This window comes from Melanotaenia boesemani, chromosome 18, assembly GCF_017639745.1.
Source record: "Melanotaenia boesemani isolate fMelBoe1 chromosome 18, fMelBoe1.pri, whole genome shotgun sequence".
Lineage (NCBI taxonomy): Eukaryota > Metazoa > Chordata > Actinopteri > Atheriniformes > Melanotaeniidae > Melanotaenia > Melanotaenia boesemani.
Genome location: NC_055699.1, coordinates 26,070,344 through 26,088,972, shown reverse-complemented (window position 1 = coordinate 26,088,972; position 18,629 = coordinate 26,070,344). Strand labels below are relative to the sequence as shown.

Sequence of the window (18,629 nt, the reverse complement as noted above, 5' to 3'; positions counted from 1 at the left end):
TGAGTAAATTATAAATCAAAATATTCATGAGTCTGTGGGGATGCATCTTGCTTAAAACTATAAAGTTTTGAACATAGCCAAGAAAATCAAAGCCTTGTACGAAAGATGTAATGGGCAAAGAGAAATTTATTCTGTTTTACAGGTTCTTGTGGAGTAAAGTGTGTGCATTTGACGTATGTATGGCAATATACGCAGGGCCAGGAGCAGCAAGCTGGAGTGTAGGCAAAATTTGTGGAAAAAAATGTTCCAAACTTTTACTTTATCAGTGGGAAAACTGCCAAATATTTTGTCATGTTAGCACAAACAGTTCTGAACTGTTTAGCTAACAATAAAGTTGCAGATAATGAAAAAATAAAACAAGTCTGTGCATGATGAAAAGGCAAGAGTGCATTAAACAACCAGATCTGATACGATGGGAGGTGGACAGTGCTACCTCCTCCAGCATGTATGGAGACGTGAGAAAAGGCTTGTCTCTCTAAGTCCATGTTCACTCATTTGGACCACATTAGATCATAAAGAATCAGAGACTCTGCTGCTCAGATAAAAAGGTTGCAGCTTTTATCTGGGAATTGGGTCATATGTTGTATTCCTCCTGAGGCTCATTTCTCATCCTGCAGGTAAATTATTCATACTGTTTACATTTATCCTGTTAATATATGGCTCACAGGAAGCTTCACTCCTGCTAATCCACATCAGATTTGGATGTTTTTCTCAGCACTTCCCTATATGACAAGCTTTATCTTTTTTATTTTTATTTGTTTTCTTTTTATTTGCAAGATCATGACAGCAGTACATAAAACATACAAGGAATGGAAACTCATCACATTCTCCAAAAAGCTCTGAATTTCTGCACACTTCCAAAGGGAAGCATGAATTCTTTTAAACTGTCTCTTTGTCCAAATTATTGGTAAAACAAGGTGTTCTATAACAGAAAAGCAAAGGTGATCATTGATCTCCAGCGCAAAATCTTTCTGCCAAAGTTTATTAGTATGTTGTCTGGAGCTAAAAAAAAGGAGCTTTAACCTGCATTTGTGGATTTCAGGGTGAATTGTGTTCACAGACAGTGATTTCTGGGAGTCTTCCTGAGTCCATGCAATGGTTTCCAGTAGAGAATCATGTCTGCTTTTAATGCAGAAGATCACCAGCATCCAGCCTTGTCCAATGCATACAGAGATTCCTCCTGAATCTTCTGAAGATATTCTACACTGTGGATGGTGGATCTTCAAAGTCGGAGGAACATTTTTCTGAAATTGTTCCACAGTTTTTAGATCCAGTTTGTCTCAGATTGATGAACCTCTGTCCATCTTTCCATCTGAGAGACTCTGCCTCTCTGAAATGCTCCTTTTATTCCCAGTCATGTTACTGACCTGTTGCCAATTAACCTGATTAGTTGTCAAATGCTCCAGGTGTTTCTGATTTGTACCAGTTACGTTTCCAGCCTTTTGTTGATCCTGTTTCAACTTTTTCCAGATGTGTTGCTGCCATCAGATTCACTATCAGCTCATATTTTCCATTACATGGTAAAATGTCTCAGTTTCATCATCTGATATGTTGTTTATCTTCTACTACTACTGGGAATAAAATAGGAGTTAATGAGGTTCTTTTTATTTATATTTCACAGTGTCCCAGAGTTTTCAGAATTGGGCTTGCATCTGGATGCTTCTCTCATCGGGAAGATAAAGTTTGTGTAGTTATTTTTCTCAGGTTTAACAGAAATTCAGATAAACACAGATGATGAGAAACAAACAAAAAAAACCTTTGAAACTTAATTTAACAAATTCATGACACAAATCAAGACAAAATTCTGAAAGTGAATTGTGAGAAATCAGTGACGCAACCCCTACCCTCCTGCGCGCGCTGCCTGCTGTTGGGAACCTTCTCCTGCTCCAACATGTGGCGCACACGCTGCGTCAGTTGTCAGCTGTCCAGTTGTGCGCTCTCTCGGGGGAAAAGCTTTTTGTTTGGAACTTTCTGTAAGTGAGTCAGCGCCGCGCGTGGAGGAAGACGCGCCCCGCTCTCTGGATCTCTGCGCCGGGCTTCTGTCTTCTTCTCCGGGACACAGACACACAAACTCCGCCCGAGGATTTACTGGGTTTTATCTTCACACACCGGGGATGGTTATCGCCGTTTTCACGCGGCTTCTTCCACTTTGGGATTAACGCGTTGGAGGAGAAATGAAAGTGACGGTGTGTTTCGGGAGGACGCGCGTGGTGGTTCCGTGTGGAGATGGGAACATCAGGATCCACAGCCTGGTCGAACAAGCGGCCATGAGGTATAAAAAAGCCATCGCAAAGGTATGACCCCACATCTTTCTCTCTAACACACACACACACACACACACACACACACACACACACACACACACACACACACACACACACACACACACAAATACTCTTCTGCCCTAGAGTGATTTCGTAACGTGTCGCTGGGAGCGCGCGGAGCAGGATTCACACCGGAGCCTCAACATGGCGCTCTGCTTGGGAAACAGGGAGAGCCAGCGGGTCGCTGCACCGAGAACCGAGACCGGAGGGGGTACCTGGGGAAGAGGAAGAGTGGAGGGGGGTGGGATTTCGCTGTGTCAGAGGAGAGGTCACCTTAGCTTTCCCTTCTTTAGACGGGAATTCTGTTTTCCTACTAATGGTCAAAGCTGGGAATCTAAAACTTTCTGGATCAAGCAGCTCAAATTGAAACTATTTCACTGCAGGATACAAGACCAGTCACAAAAAGTTTGGTCTCTGTAAAATGCAAATAAAAGCAGAATCTCTCTAACAACATCTGGAAGTGAGGAGACCAGTTGCTGGAGTTTTAGGAGAGGAATGTTGTCCCATTTTGGTCGTGTGCAGGATTCTAGCTGCACTACAGTCCTGGAACTTGGTTGCTGGATTTCTGCTTCCATGATTCTCCAGATGTTTAGTATTGGTGAAAGGTCTGGACTGCAGGCAGGCCAGTTCAGCAGCCGGACTCTTCTCCTGTGAAGCCATGATGCTGTGATGGATGCAGGATGTGGTTCAGCATTGTCTTGCTGAAATCTGCCTCACCTTTCCAGCCTTTTGTTGCTCCTGTTCCAACTTTTTAGTAATGCAGTTATATTCCAGGATTACATTCTTATTCTGACATGACGAAGTGGGCACGTTTGCACATCACAGTCTGTTTTCTGGAAAAACAGTCAAACATGAGCCATTATCAATGGCATGCTCTTTTACAAGCTTGAACAAAGGTGACTCTGAATTTTATCTGTTTAGTGTTAAAAAAATGAAAAACTGTTAAACTCTGTTTTTCACTTTTTCTCGTTTCTGCACTTGAATGCATTAAAGTTGGAAGTGTTGCTGTGGTTACAGTCTGATTTGTCCCTCTTCCGTTTGGCCTTGCATTTACAGTCCTCTACTGGAATGTATTCATGAATCTGTGCTGGTTTTATTAGGCTGTTTCTTTTCTGAAGTCCAGAGTTTTATTTTAAAGAAGGAGGAAATTTTAGGAAGCTAGACTCTAGAAGTTGGAGTGAAGACGTTCTGGTGGCGTCTGTTTACTTCCCGGAAAAGATGAATATTCATGTCATTTGTTCAATTCATCACTGTAAGCAAACAGTGATGAAGTAGATCAATGTTATCAGTCCATCTGAAGAGCACTTCCTCCTCAGACACACCAGTAATTACACACACACTCATCCACTCATCTGTTTACCAGAGGTTGATGGTTTTCATGCTTCAGCAGACTGGAGGCGACTGGTCATTGATCCATGCATCCCTGCTGGACACACAGAGGTGTGTTTACCCTGTGGGCAGTGCTTGGCTTTGGGGACCAGACTGCAGGAGGATGTAATCTCATCTGCACATCATTCTCTCAAATCTTGGCTTTCAGGAGAAAAAATATTGGCATTAAAACAAACACACAACAGAAACTATTTCCAGTTATTCCTGCTACTATTTACCTGCTATCCTCACTAAACCAACTCCAGCTCAGCTGCTTTTTGGCACGACTGTGCATCAGAAACATCTTCTTGGCTTTATTCCAGCCAAGTCAGACACACATAGAACTTTCTGCTCACTTGGCACCGGAGATCTGGTGGAGTTTTAAGGGTTAATTCAAGGTTATGAAGGATTTCAGCTAAATTAGCCCCTCATTTTGTTTCTCTGTCCTTCAAGTTGTTGTCTTAAGCATGATCGGCCACTGAAGTGATAACAAACTTGGGCATGACTGGGACATTCTAATCTTAAATTATCTGCTTGGATTCAGGTTTCCACCACAGTTAGTGCAACATTAGACATAAGTAACAAGAAAAACTCTCACCGGATCCACAAGTTGTGGTTGTCTCTCTTTGAAGAGTCAAATTTTAACATCAGTTCTCCTCTGCTTTCCCACAGTGACTCCAACTAATCATAGACTAAAGCTTTAAAGCACATAATTGCCATTTTTCTCCCAAAAATTCAAACCTGGTGACATGCAACAACAAAGCCTAGTTCTTGTAAAACGGGAATGCAGAATTTGCTTCCAGGAAGAAGAAAGTCGGGCCAAACTAAGGTGCATATTTCCATATTAGCCTGTTGTTTGTCCTCTTGTTTACAGTATGAGCAGCAAACTAGCATGTGTCCTCGTGCTGCGAGCCACAGATAGATCTATCGTAGATTCTAGTCTCAAAGATTTAACATATCTTTAGATTAGCCCACCTACCTACAAGATGACTGTCTGCTTTCTGCAACAATGAGTATTTGGTGTAGAGGTGTTGTGCATATATGTCAAATAAAAACAAGTCTTTCTTTTTTCCTGTGTAGAAATATTTTGGTTGTCCTCATGCACTGCTCTGAACTGCAACATGCTTCTAAAAGGACAGTATATATAAATTTGGATTAATTTGGAGGTTAGACAGAAGAAGTAGATACCAGTTCGAAGAAATATGATTTCAGGATTTAGATATTTAAATAACAAGACAGTTACCACTCTCATGCCTGTCCATTAGGTACAGTAGGAAGCTAGCATCCAGTTAGCTTAGCAGAACATTTTAAAGAGATGGAAATTTACTGGAACATCTCTGATCCTCACAGTTAAAATAAGTGAATAATAAAGGCATGTGGAGGAGGGTTAGTGGGCCAGGCTAGCTGTTTCCAGGATTTACACTGAGCCCATCGTGGTAGCAGCTTCAGTGCAGACAACAGCTATTGGGATCTTTTACTCAGGAATATAATGTAGCTTTTTTTTAAATTACAAAAAATTAATAACAGAAGGAAAATTAAGAACAAAAATAAACTAGAAGCACTCAGAGAGCGCAGACCTTCACCAAGTCTTTTCAAATTTTTGCTAATGATTGTGGGCATCATACGAAGCTCTAACGGCAAAATAATCCTTTAAAGTTCCGGATCACTCCCAAAATCTAATCGCTTGTTCCTTTATTCCATTTCTGAGATTTCCATAACTTTTTGGGTTATGTTGCTAACAGACAGACATACGGCGCTGAAAAAATAACCTCAGCCTTGGTGGAGGTAATAACAGCCTGTGATGGACGGGCGACCTGTCCAGGTGTACCTGCCTCTCACCTGCTAATTCCTGGGATAGCTCCAGCTGCCCTGCTACCCTGCAGTGGAATAAGTGGTTTAGAAAAAGAATGAATGACAGCAATAATAATAATAAAATTATAATAAATAAATAAAGAAATAAGGAACACAAAGAAAGAAAGAAAGAAAGAAAGAAAGAAAGAAAGAAAGAAAGAAAGAAAGAAAGAAAGAAAAGCATGGAACTTATGCTGTGTCGGTTTTGTTAGAACAAAGAAACTATTCGTTAAAAAAGTCGTATTTAGTTTTTCTCGTCTATGTAATGTAACCTAACATTGCAAATGACAGGATGACATTTTATTTCAGTTTTACGTTGGATAAACATTTAAGGAAACAACTGAACATTTAACTTTACTTTAGCATAAAAAAGTGCTGGTTTTCCTGCAGAAGGTGAAACATTTTGGATGTTTTTTTCTACGCTAACACACGCATGTTGTTTACCTTTGTTTTCCTCCCTGATCTGATCACATGGTTCACTCACAGAAAATAATGATGTTGAGGATCTTTATGATTATTCCATTCATTTTGGAATGAAGTAATCGTGTCACCCTGGTCCAGAGGAATGTCACATTTATTACATTAGGTGTCCAGGTTGGGGTCTATTAGGGACGACCCGGTCCTGGACATCTGAGCCCTGTGGACAACTTTCACCTTTGATTTTGTTTGTGCTTCTTTTTGCTCCTTTTTAGTATTTTAGTTTAATGTGTTATTTTGTATAATTAGGTTTTAATTTTGTTAGTTTGCTGAAAAAATAGAAAAAGAAAGAGATTCCTGTGACAGAAAGGATTTCACCTCATTACACAACAAGCATAGTAAAGACTTTACTCACCTGAACTGAGTCCGGGTCCAGTATTCCAAACAAGTTCCTCTCAAGAGGAACAAAAGCTCATCTTAAATCTGATGATATCAAGGATTCATAGAGAAGTTGGAGCAACAAAAGGCTAGAAAAGTAAGTGATACAAATCAAACACAACTGGAGGAGAATTTGACAACTAACTGGCAACAGGTTAGTTAGATTATATGATCTAATATTAACCTGTTCTTTGTGTCCAATCCAACACAAGCAGGAGAAAGCTGCAGAGATGCAGGAATATGTGAGTAAGAAAGGAAAAACCTGCTTCCCAGTCCTTGTTTCAAAGAAGGAGGCAAAAAAGTGCAGTGATAATGCCAAAGAGGTAAAACTGTTGCAGTTAATTTACCTTTTTGACTTCCCAGACCTACCCCTGTGGTGTTTCTGTTACAGTGCACCTGATGAGCAGGTTAAAGAAGAGTGAACAGACATCTGTTTGCAGCATGTTTGCACCAATTACCTTGTGCTCTGCTAAGCCACGTAGGCGGTTCAGACTTCTTCAAACAGCACCAGTCTGTTCTGGGGCCAGGTTCAGGTTTTTAATCCCTGTCCTCAGGTAAGGACCTAACATGAGCCTGTGCCCATGCAGCTGTGTGGAAACACTCAGGAATTAGAAAGTGAGAAGTTCCTTTGAAAAGGTTGTCTGTGCTGATTAGCTTCACTGCGCTCGGTGGTTATGTAACAGAGTGGAGACGCTGTGTGTGAACTGGTTTGTGAAGGATCAGAACATCATATGAGTTAACAGGAGAATGCCGTGTAGGATGATGGCATGCGGAGGGATTGATGGTAACGGAGCATGAGCTGGTCTGTGGCTCAACTGTGGCCAAGCTACAATGCTGGGACAAAGCCAGGGAAGGAGTAAAGAATGGACTAAATAACCTCTTCTCCTCCTTATGTTCCCTTGTAAATGTCGTGTCTTCTTTGCTTGCTTTTGGAAACGACTTGTTAATGGCTGTTTGAAGTCAAAAACATTCAGTGACAGCAAATACAGTAATTAGAGAGAAGGCTAAAACGAGACAGAGAATAACTTAAATGTAGAAACATGAACTACATTCTTTGCTACAGCCCAAAAGCTGCTGGCAAAGAATAAGACATGGTCTTTTTCTGTCTCTTTCTTACAAACACACAGGATTAAAATGTTGTGTTGACGAAATATGTGGTTTAAGTGGCAAAGAGTCACTTTGAAGTCCCTTCATGTTTGCATTGTGGGCCCTTTTTCAGGCCCACCTTGCTAATACCAGGTTGGACCTCATTTTTCCTCATAACTGCCTTCATTCTTGGTCGCATAGATTTAACAAGGTGTTGGGAACATTCTTCAGATATTCTGGCTCAGATTTGACTCGTTTTAATCAATCACAACCCTGGAAATACATTTTACCCATCTAATCACAGGATCTAGGCACATTTGAGCTTTCCCATTCGGCTAACAGACGTTAGCTTCCTCGGTTTGTTTTTAGATCGGTAGCTAGCTGATAAATTACTGTGTTCCGAACAAACAACACTCTGGCTTCCTCCCACCATCCAAAGACATGTTAGGTTAATTGGTGACTCTAAGGAGCCGTCCCCACGACGCCGGACTGCAGTAAAAACGCAAAAGTATTTTAGCAAACCACCCTTTCATCCACACGAAGCTAGCGATTAGCATCCATGAAACCACCATGTCTGAAGCCAGGTACCAGAGTGGAGAAGTTTGAGTCCGCTACCGTCTGCAGTACTTTGGTGACTGCGAAGCAGCACAACTCGAGGATATGATGTCTATGTGATGAACGCGCACCGATTTCCAATCCAGCCTTGTTTTTTTGCTCTAGCTTTGGAGTGTTACTCTTTAGCACCACCCACAGCCTGTAGTATACTACAGCAATGTCGTGGGGATGTTGAAGCCTTTCTACTAGTTTTTGCCACCGTTTTCACACTATTTTCACACTTGAGCCGGCTTCTGTGCCGTGTGGACATAAATTCTCCCTAGGAGTGAGTGTGAGCATGAATGATTGTTTGTCTCTCTGAGTTGGCCTCTCACCTCTCGCCTGTAAAAGTGCTGGGTTAGGTTCCAGCTTCCCCGCGACCCACAATGGACAAACGAATAAATAACAAATATATGTGGAATTAAAGTGACTCCAGTTTTAATAGTTTCTATTTCGTTGCCTGGTTGCTTCGAAATGCTAGTCTCTGAGGAGTTAAAACTTTCCACCTTCCACGTGGGTCTCTACCTTTGTTTGTAGCAGCAGGAAGCTAGCAGTTGCTAGCTTAACCTTGCGTCCTCTCTACCTTATAATTGTTCCTTTATTTTTTGATTACTGTTTGCTAAACAAAAACTAAAATTAAAGGAACTTCGATCTTAGCCTTTTATTAATAATAGCTATTATTTTCTTACCCGGTGGCTTGTGACTTATAAGTCTCAGAGGTGTAAGACCTTCCGGGTGGCTCTCTCATGCTAGCTACCATAAGTCTATTCTTTGCTTCTGCCAGATTCCAGATTCATTCTAGTTTGCTATATTGGTTGTCTCGATTGCAGAGACTAGAAATAGATACACAACGATGGTTCAATTTTCAGTTGAGGGCCGAGTGAAAGCCAACCACTAAACTCCACCTTTTTGAGAACATTTCTAAAATCTAACCTCCAACTTTTGGCTGTGAAATGAGCAGCTGTTATCAAACTGTTGTGCCCCATACACAGTTACCGATCCTCATCGTCAGGACCACTTTCTAGTACCGAGTTGGACCCCCATTTTTCTCCAGAGCTGCCTTGGTTCTTGGCGTAGATTCAACAAGGTGTTGGGAACATTCCTCAGATATTTTGGCTCTGATCTGACTTGTTTTAATCAGAGTCACAACCCTGGAAATAGATTTTATCCATCTAACAACAGGCTCTGTCTACAGCTTTTCTTCTTCAAGGTTGGATGTGTTGTGTGTTCAGAGAGGCTATTTTGGATAGCTTGGTTGGAACCAGTGCTTATTTGATTCCTGTTGCCCTACACAGACATCCCACTGTGGGACCCTTATCTAATCCAAATAGTGCCCCTCCTCTGGGCCAGCTGAGCTGAGATAACTTGAGCCTCCTTACTGAGGAACATCCATCTCAGGTAGACACACAGGTGCTGATGCATGCTGCTTAGCATGCAGATGATAAGGAGGTATGCAAATACCACAGAAAGCCTTCAGCAATGCATACCAAGCTGGGAAAGTTACAGTGAACACAGCGAGTGGGCGTCACGCCATCGTGGTAACTGCCAGGGCCTGAGTATGCCAGGGCCGTGCCAAGCCATTCCATGACTGGTTTTCCAGCTATGTAGTAAATATCCTCTGCTGGGATGTTCAGGGTCACCAGGGTTTTTCAGATTCTTCAGTTTACTTGTGCTTTTGTTGTGTATCTGCTGCCCTTGGAGCTGAGAAACAGAAATCATTTACAGATTTAACCTGATGCTACATGGTTAAATGGATGTTTGGCATGAGTAGACATGTTATACATGCGTTTGTTCTCTTCATGGATCAGATATGAGCTCTGTTTACTAGCAGGTTTGTGTTTTCTGATCTAGGCCACAGTCTGGTGATGGTGGAGATTCCTTTCTGTTATCGTAACGTTCTAGTTTAGATAACATGGTTAATTTTTAACCTGGGCCATTAAAAGCAGGAAGACTGAAGCAGTTCACAGCAGGTGATCTCACGTAACTTAGAAGTGTCTAAGTTTTTTTTAAAAAAAAAACCTCTCTGCAGCTTAGAGAGGTATTGCTAAAAGCTGAAACCCCCCCCAGAAGTTCCTGTTCATGCTGTGATAAAATACAGAGGAAAGATAAACTAAGAGGTTCACAGATTTTATCTGATTAACTGACAGAACAGTGAGTCTGAATGTTGCATCATCGGCTGCATGAGCTGATGTTTCAGGCTGAGTTGGAGATTTGTGATATTTACATGTCATTGTTTTTTCCCCTTTATCCGACCAGATCCTTGTTAATATTCATCCACTGAATGCTGAAGGGTTTCTCTCAAAACCAAAGCAGAAAATCTGTCATCAGTTTACCAGAAGACTGAAGAGTTTCCTCCAGACTCCAGATCAGAAAGTCCTGAGTGTAAATCATTTAAAGGTCAAAAGCTTTCTAATATCCTTTAAAAACTGTCAAAGAACAAATAATCCCATTTTCTAGTTGTATCTGTTAATCCCTGAACACACTGAGTCATTTATCGTAACTGACCCCACTCTCATCTTGTTGTTAGTACTAACTAGTCTAACTATAACTGTCTTATTATAGAAAAGAAGGCTGATTGCTGTTGGGCTTATTTCTGCTGTTTTTCTGTCTCAGATGTTTTTCAGATGTTTTCTTTGGCATTGGCTGGTTCACTGCCCCCGTTGTAGGGGCTGTTGTTATGAAGTGGTATGTACTGTAAGGTCACAAAGATTAGATTAGAGGCAAAATATTAATGATATTGATCTTAACCTCATCATAACAAGGCCCATTATTTCTGCCTCCTGTCTGAAATGACATATCCTAAATAAATAAATAAATGAAGTATCTTCACAATTACAAGAGCTATGTGTATAATCCTGGTCTCTACAGAAAGCTGAGACATGTGACATTATTACAGAAGTATCAAAATCATGGCATGTGTTACTGTGTCAGAGTAAATTCACCTGGAACACAGTAGAAAATGTAAACGGTTATCTCCTCCAAAAAGAAATCCACATTACTTTCAGTGAAAACCAGAGGATAGCAGCCCAATTCATCTAAGAATGAGTAAAGTAGTCCTAAGAATTAAAACAGAAACATTAATCTCTTTATATTAATGTAATATTTTATCAGCCATATTAAACCTTAAAGACCCATAAGGACGGTTCATGGGATTTTACATATTAATAGATATGGGGAAATAATTAATGCAGAATATTCATGATAATCATAAAATTGTGATTATTTCTATGACAATAATCTTACCAAGAAAATCTGTAATCTTGACAGCCCTACCTAAAAATTAGTAAAGTAGTTTTAGTAGTTTTATGAATTAGAAAACGTGCTATGAAAACAAAGTTGGGACAAACAAATAAAAATAACTGATGGTCAGGAAGATGTGAGATGTCTAGGTATTTACTCAGTTTAGATGTGAGTTCAGCTCTAGACTCCTATAAAGGTTGATCTACAGTTGATCTTCTTTGTCCAGAAAATTAATCTTTGAATCGTATAAACACCCGTTTGTTTAGTTCCTGATATCTGAAACTAAATGCTGCTTTGGACCAGTATCTACACGGCCAAGCACATGGAAACATCTAGAACTTGCTGGCTTGTGGAAGGCTTCGAGATTAAGGCCTTCATGACAAATTCTTCATTGTTTCTGCTCATGTTTTTATAGCGTTGTTGCTACGTGGACTCTATCATGTCCTAGATTCTTGGTAGGAACCCGGTCTATGTCGTCTTCATCAGAAGGATTGCGAGGACATCCTGGTGGATGATGCTAACACATTAGCTCGAGTTAAAATGAGCTCAACTCACACCCATGAGCATTAACTCAGTCCCAACATAACAGAGAAGGACCCGAACTGTAACATCCTGAAGCCCACATTTGGATAAAAAGCAGCCGCTCTGAATGAATTTAATGTTCTGATCTGTAATCTCACATGCTAAAACTGCACCAAGAAGTCACTTAGCTAATCTTATGTTTCCTGTTCGTCTTATCACGTCTACATACCTGTGTGCTTCCATCCCTTTTCACCTGACACACTCCTGTTTGTTATCACAAAGAAGATAATGGGTTTGCTTTAGGAAAGCTTACCATTAACCTCCTTTCATGTTATTCCATTGGCCAGACTGGTTTAAGACTGCGTATAACAGCCAGAGGGATTAACTTTGCTGCTGCTAATAGAAATCCAGTAAAACATGTCTGGACAGATCACAATCTTTCCTCACCCAGAAGACCCTGCTGTTCTGTAGAGGCGTCCCTTTGTTTAAGTATCTTTTTTATTACAATGTTTTTTTTTTTTTTACCCCTTTGTGTTTTTTTTCCTGCTTAATTCAGAATAGATATTTTATCCATCTTTGTCCAGGCAAGTTAATTTGATGCTTGTTGCTATAAATTAAAACCTTTTCCTGAATTGTCAAATCCAGCCACAAAATGTAGTTTTATTCTGAGACTATCTGTTAAATCCACAATGATCTATGACAACAGCATTATTTATCACATTTCAACATAAGAAGATCGCTATCACTACTATGTTGCTAAGAGACCTCTATTTAGACCTGGACATGATGATGAAGCCACTTCCTGTCAAACTTTCCACCAATCAGAGAGCTTAGATTGATGGTAACGTCCAATCAGGAGCAGCCTAAGATCAACCAGTGATCAACCTTATGTGTTATTTTATTCTCTGTTGCATATCTATTCAATAAAAATGTTTTTGCCTCCTTGCGCCATGTTGAGCTTCTGCCCGCAATGCATTGTGGTCTATATTGACCCGTCTAGTAACAATCAATTCTCACTACTTTTCATGATGCATTGTGGGTAATTTTGAGTGCCCTACTTTTTTCTCTCTGGACATTCGGACACATCTACAAAAGGGCGTGGTCCCTATATAGGGCACTATGTAGGGAGTAGGTGCACATTCGGACACAGCTTATGTGTGTCTGAAAAGTAGAAAAATAAAGCTCCTCTATGGCTGGAATGAAGTCAAGAAGACGTTTCTGATGCACGGTGGCGCCAAAAAGCAGCCGAGCTGGAGTTGGTTTCGTGAGGATAGCAGGTAAATAGTAAATAACTTAAATATTTTTTCTATTAAAAGCCAAGACTTGAGATCATCATTTTAGCCTCATAATCTCACATTAAATAAACTTGATGTCAAACATGTTAATGACTCATTAATTTGAATCAGCAGCAGGAAAACGTCTAAAACCTGCAGGACACCGGCCCTCAAGGACCAGGTCGGGGGATCTCTGCTGTAGATGGTGGGATCTTTAAAGTGCCAGTCTTATTATCTGAGAGATTCTACCTTTCTGAAATGCTCCTTTTGTTACTGACTTGTTGCCAATTAACCTGGTTAGTTGTCAAATGCTCCTCCAGGTGTTTCTGATTTGTACCAGTTACTTTTCCAGCCTTTTGTTGCGCCTGTTTCAACTTTTTCCAGACATGTTGCTGCCATCAGATTCACTATCAGCTCATATTTTCCATCAATGGTAAAATGTCTCAGTTTTATCATCTGGTATGTTGTTTATCTTCTACTGGGAATAAAATATGAGTTGATGAGATTCTGGTTTTATTTACATTTTACACACAGACCTGACTTATTTGGAAATCAGGATTTTAAGTTATACAATCACCTCTTAGAGTTTAGATCTGCTCTCAAGGTAGAAATAACTGCTGTGGTTGAAACTTGAGTCAGTGCAGCCTGGATGATTGTAGACCTACTAGAATGTAAACATTGATAGTCAGATAAGGTAAAGTGCTGAAAACTGGTCACAGTTTCAGTGCTTGTTTCGTGTCAACTGGCTGACAGCATCAGCTGTGATGTAGAGAATGTACACATGAGTTTGACTCATCTGTAAAATCTGTTTCCATATAACAACATGAATGAAGTCAGAAATAAGTTTTTTTCCTTTTGGATTTGGTATTTAGACTAATTAAGAAAATCCTGATTCAAGTCATTTCATCTTGTTTTGTGTCTCCAGTCTTTCCTCATCCTGCCTGGAGCAACATTCAGCGAGGAGCATGTTGTAGCAGAGGCAGCTATGTGGTTGCGATGTTTCCACATGCAGACCATGCCAGGCTCTGCTGGGTGTGATGCACTAAACTTTCACTGCAGGTTTTTCATGTAGCAAAAAGCACAAAATGTCAAAACAGTAATGAGACATTTATATTACTGATAAGACACCTAATATATTTCTTAAGATGGTTATTTCCACATTAAATCAACCTTAGAAAACATTGAAAAACTTCCATTACATTAGTAAGAGAAGCAGAGGTGGAAGATCTAACTTTCACAGTGCATCTGCTCCCATACACCAAAGCACTGAAACTAAATGGAATGCATATATATATATATATATATATGCCAGCCTCAGCTGTCAGATTATGAGGCTAAAATGTTGTAAAATGAATGTATGAATAGATATAGCAGCATGAAGGCCGACCAGAAGAAGAAAGCAGAATTTATTACTAACAGAACTTTGTAGAAATAACACACAGATCAACAGTGACCAAACCTTTTCTCATCTGCACATCACAGAGGAGAAAAAGGAAGATTTTCTTGCTGACGTGATGTGTGTTCTGCTCAGTAAGAGATTAGATTTACAGGTTCTCTCTGTTAACTGAAATAAAGGTGCTGGTTTTTAGTTCTGTTTAAGTTTGCTGCTGCGTTGGTGACCACAGCTTAACGATAAAATCAGCACAGCGTGCCGAACAGTGGCTGGTTTATCTCAACCCTGCGGCTCTGCAAATGAACTGCGAATTCAGCTCATCTGGTTTCGGTGGCCAAGATGAAGAATTTCACTGATGAATATGTAAAGTTGCAGATTGATTTCCTGCCCAGACATTTTTCCTGCTCATAGAACATGATTAGTCTTTGCTTGCACCATGAAACGGGGCCCTTTGGTTCAGATGGGGGATGTGCAGCTAAAAGACTTGGGAACTATTCAGATGTCTCTGTTCTCTAATTACAACTTTTGCTAAATAAACGATCCACCAAACACACATTTACTGACTTTTCCTGCTACATTCAGATGTGCTGCTGTGTCTGGTGAAATGTGGGTTTCTTCCTTGTTTATACAACTCATACAGAGTGTAATTTGCTGCAAGCGTTGTGTTTTCATGACCAGCTACAGGTAGTTTGGTGCTCTCAGATCATTTGAAGATTGTAAGTGAAACTCATTCAACAGTTTTTTACCTCCATGCTTCGTACGGACTTTACAAATGATCCCATCAGCTGTTGCTCGTTCCTTTAGATAAAATAAAATGTTAATATTTTGGATTGTGATGTGTTGCGTAATAAGCTTGGAGAAGAGGACAGTATGTGTTAAAACACTGGAAGTTTCACTGAGGTTTGGATATCTGTTATGAAGGAAAGTGACAGTCTTGCAGAGGCTGACTGGGTACCTGAGATCACATTTCACCGCTGACCCGGTGCTGACCGGCCTGCCTACAGAACAAGGCTTCTGAATTATTTGTGTTGTAGTAGACGGCACATGAGCGCTGATGAATCCTGCAAAGAAAAGCCGTCTTTGCCGAGTATGACTCAGACGGTGCAGCCTCTTTACAGATTAATGTTTGTAACGTGTGTTTTTTTTGTGTGTACTTCCTGTCATGTAAAGTTGAAGGACCTGGTTTAGCAGGTTTCTTGCGGTCAAGCTAAAGATTTCCCAGCAACACTGCTGTTTGGATTTGAACTCCCAGGAAATCCTCCAACCTGTCCTTTCAGCGCTTCTTTTAACTTTTATTTGTACTTTCATTTACAGAGACCTGCTTCAGGTGTGAATCCAATACGTGTGTGTACCTGGTATTTATTAAAGTGTTCTGACACAACCTGATACCAATATGGAAAACAAGATTTAGCATGTTAATGAAAATAGATGATGTGGAATTAACACATTCATTTTTTTAAACACAAAAACAACAAAGCAGAAAGTGGAGCAGATCGGACACATGCTCTGGGGTGTGCCCACGAAGGATTTTCAAATTAATCTTAAAAGTAACCAGAAGCCAGTGAAGTGAAGCTAAAATTGGGGTAATATTCTCTCGTTCCTTAGTACCAGTTAAAAGCTGAGCAGCAGCGTTTAAAACCAGCTGGAGTCTTGATAAAAGTATGAATTAAAATCTCAGTGATGCAAAGACAGGACAGATTTAACTTTAGCCAGTTGTCTCAAATTAAAAAAGCTGGATTTAACCACTGAGTTAATCTGTGCATTAAACTTGAGATTGCTGTGTAGCCTTGCTGCGATGTTTGTAGCTGCAGGTAGCAAATACTGTTTTAATACATCCACATCACCATCAACTTTAAACGGAAGCGCTAGGCCCAAATAACGGAACCTCAGTCTTCCTGTCGTTTAAATGCAAAACATTTCGTGACATCTAGTTTTTTTCTACTTTTTATTAATCCAAGCTAATTCTTTCTCTGCATTTAACCCATCCTAGTTGGTAGGAGCAGTGGGCTACCCGGCCAGATTCCAGCACTTCCAGGGAGTAGTTGGGGGTGTAAGGAGCCCACAGTGGTTTACCCTTAGTTGCTAGCCTGGGGACTTGAACTCAGGTTTTCCAGACAAAAGCCCACCGCTGTAACCACCAGGCTACCACTGCCAACAAGGGTATTGAATTAGATTAGTATTCATTCCGCTGGGGGAACTGACCCAAAAACAAACAAACAAACAAACAAACAAAAAGAACCTGTCAGGGGTTGACTTAGGGCTGGGTGGTATAAATGGTATATGGTAGAAACGATATGAATCTGGCCAACGGTAGAGATTTTGACTATACCAGCCTGCCGCAGTGTTGATGTTATCAAGCTGTGCCTGCTTTGGTTAAAAGCATGGCAGCAGCTGCAAGCATCGATCGGAGGGAGGAGGATGAGGCGCTAGTAAAGAAGGCCGGTGCAACGTCGGCCCTCTGGTTTGGGTTTAAGGATTCAGATGCTGAGCAGAAAAACATCTACAAAATATGCCGGGCAACAGTGATAACGAAGAGAGGGAATACAAATCATTTCTTTTGTCACCTCAAAACGAAGCACATTATGGATTACGAAGAAAACCAAAAACAATACCCTCCAACGCCCATTCAGTCAAGTGGAAAGAAAGGAGGTGGCCCTTCACACCAGCAGACCGATATTTTACAAGCATGTTCTGATGTTCTGATGTTCATGATAAAAATGATTGGCATTCAATGCCTTTACCGTGCGCCTGTGTAAGAACGTGGTGCCGTTTCTTATAGTGGAGAAAAGTGATTTTTAGAACATGATTAAGACACTTGATCCATGTTACGAGTTACCTAGCCGCAATCTGAAATTCAGCACCAGTGGCAACGTTGCAACATGCCACCGATCTGCACTGAAGCCGAGACTGCGGACAAATTTGTGTTCCTGGCAAACAACCTCTGATGTGCAAGAACGTTTAATCTCTGCACACGAAGACCATAAACACTGAAGTTCAGTGTTCGTATCTGCACCAGATATTAAGTATTTTTAGTTCAAATATTTGCAACTTAATTTTTGTGCAATATAAAATGTATAAATAAGTAATCAGGACAGCAGGAAGAAAAGTTGTTTGTGTTTTTACACTTTGCACTTTGTGTTTTCCTAACATTTACTTGTACTGTTTATTTAAAATATCTTCGTCTTTATTGATGTTAAGAATTTCTGTGTTACACTGTGTGGAAAATTATCCGTTACACACCTTAAAAGTTGCTTGAAAGGTTTTGTATTTTTTAAAATCAGTTTTGCACAATAAATGCTGTAAATAAAATTACATTCTGTACTTTTATGACGTGTTTGTTCTGTTGTATCTGGTATGTGAGTATGTTCAGAACCAGGCATTTTTACATTTTTATACACAAGAAAAGAATATATTGCAATATATATCCTTACCACACATGCTTCAGATTATACTGCAATATAGATTTGAGGCCATTTATCAGCCCTTCTCCATCCCCGTTACCACCACCACCACATGAATTCAGAGCAGAAACAAAGCTCTTTGTCCAGTCCAGTGGTTCTTCTCTCAAAGCAAACCCTCCACTCTGGTGGTCCTTTAGAAGATTGATGTCCCCCTTCCATCACTGACTGGGTTTAATGTGTATTATCACAGTGAAACCAGTGGGGGAGGAGCTGGCTGTCAAACAGATTCACATCTCAGACTAAACCAGAGTGTTGGCATCAGAGGTGTGTAATCTGGACAACAAGTGTTTGCTGCATAGACATGTAGTGGTGGTACTCTCTGAAATCATGTCCCCAGGGTGTTGCTAGACATGGCGCTCTACTGGGGCACTGGACCCCGATAACTCGCGTCACATTTTTCATCATACAGACCTGCTGTGTTTATAAAATTATTATTATTATTTGATGATTATTAAATAAAATAAAATCAAAGCATCATCCTGGTTCTCCTTTGCCGTAACATGATCTTGTTGTACCTCCTCAATGTCCCGTCAACAGCTGTGATAGCAGCTGATATTGTTTGTGTGTGTTGGAACAATCACCGTGGAGGACCATGAAAGTCCTGGAAAACATTATGTATTTTACGAATTTGTGCTTCTAGATTTTATGTTGAATCAGACAA

At 40.4% G+C, this 18,629-nt stretch overlaps 1 protein-coding gene across 2 annotated transcripts in view; it reads left to right on the top strand.

The window, feature by feature from the left end:
• The first annotated feature begins 1,862 nt into the window (after window positions 1-1,862).
• LOC121629118 (partitioning defective 3 homolog) overlaps window positions 1,863-18,629 on the top strand; it is a 432,758-nt gene continuing 415,991 nt past the window's right edge. Inside the window, exon 1 of one of the 2 annotated variants that reach the window (XM_041968670.1) lies at window positions 1,863-2,294. In XM_041968670.1, coding sequence (XP_041824604.1) covers window positions 2,175-2,294 — 120 coding nt within the window. In that variant the 5' untranslated portion in view covers window positions 1,863-2,174. The remainder of the gene's footprint in view (window positions 2,295-18,629) is intronic. The other variant, XM_041968671.1, reaches the window with a different exon arrangement.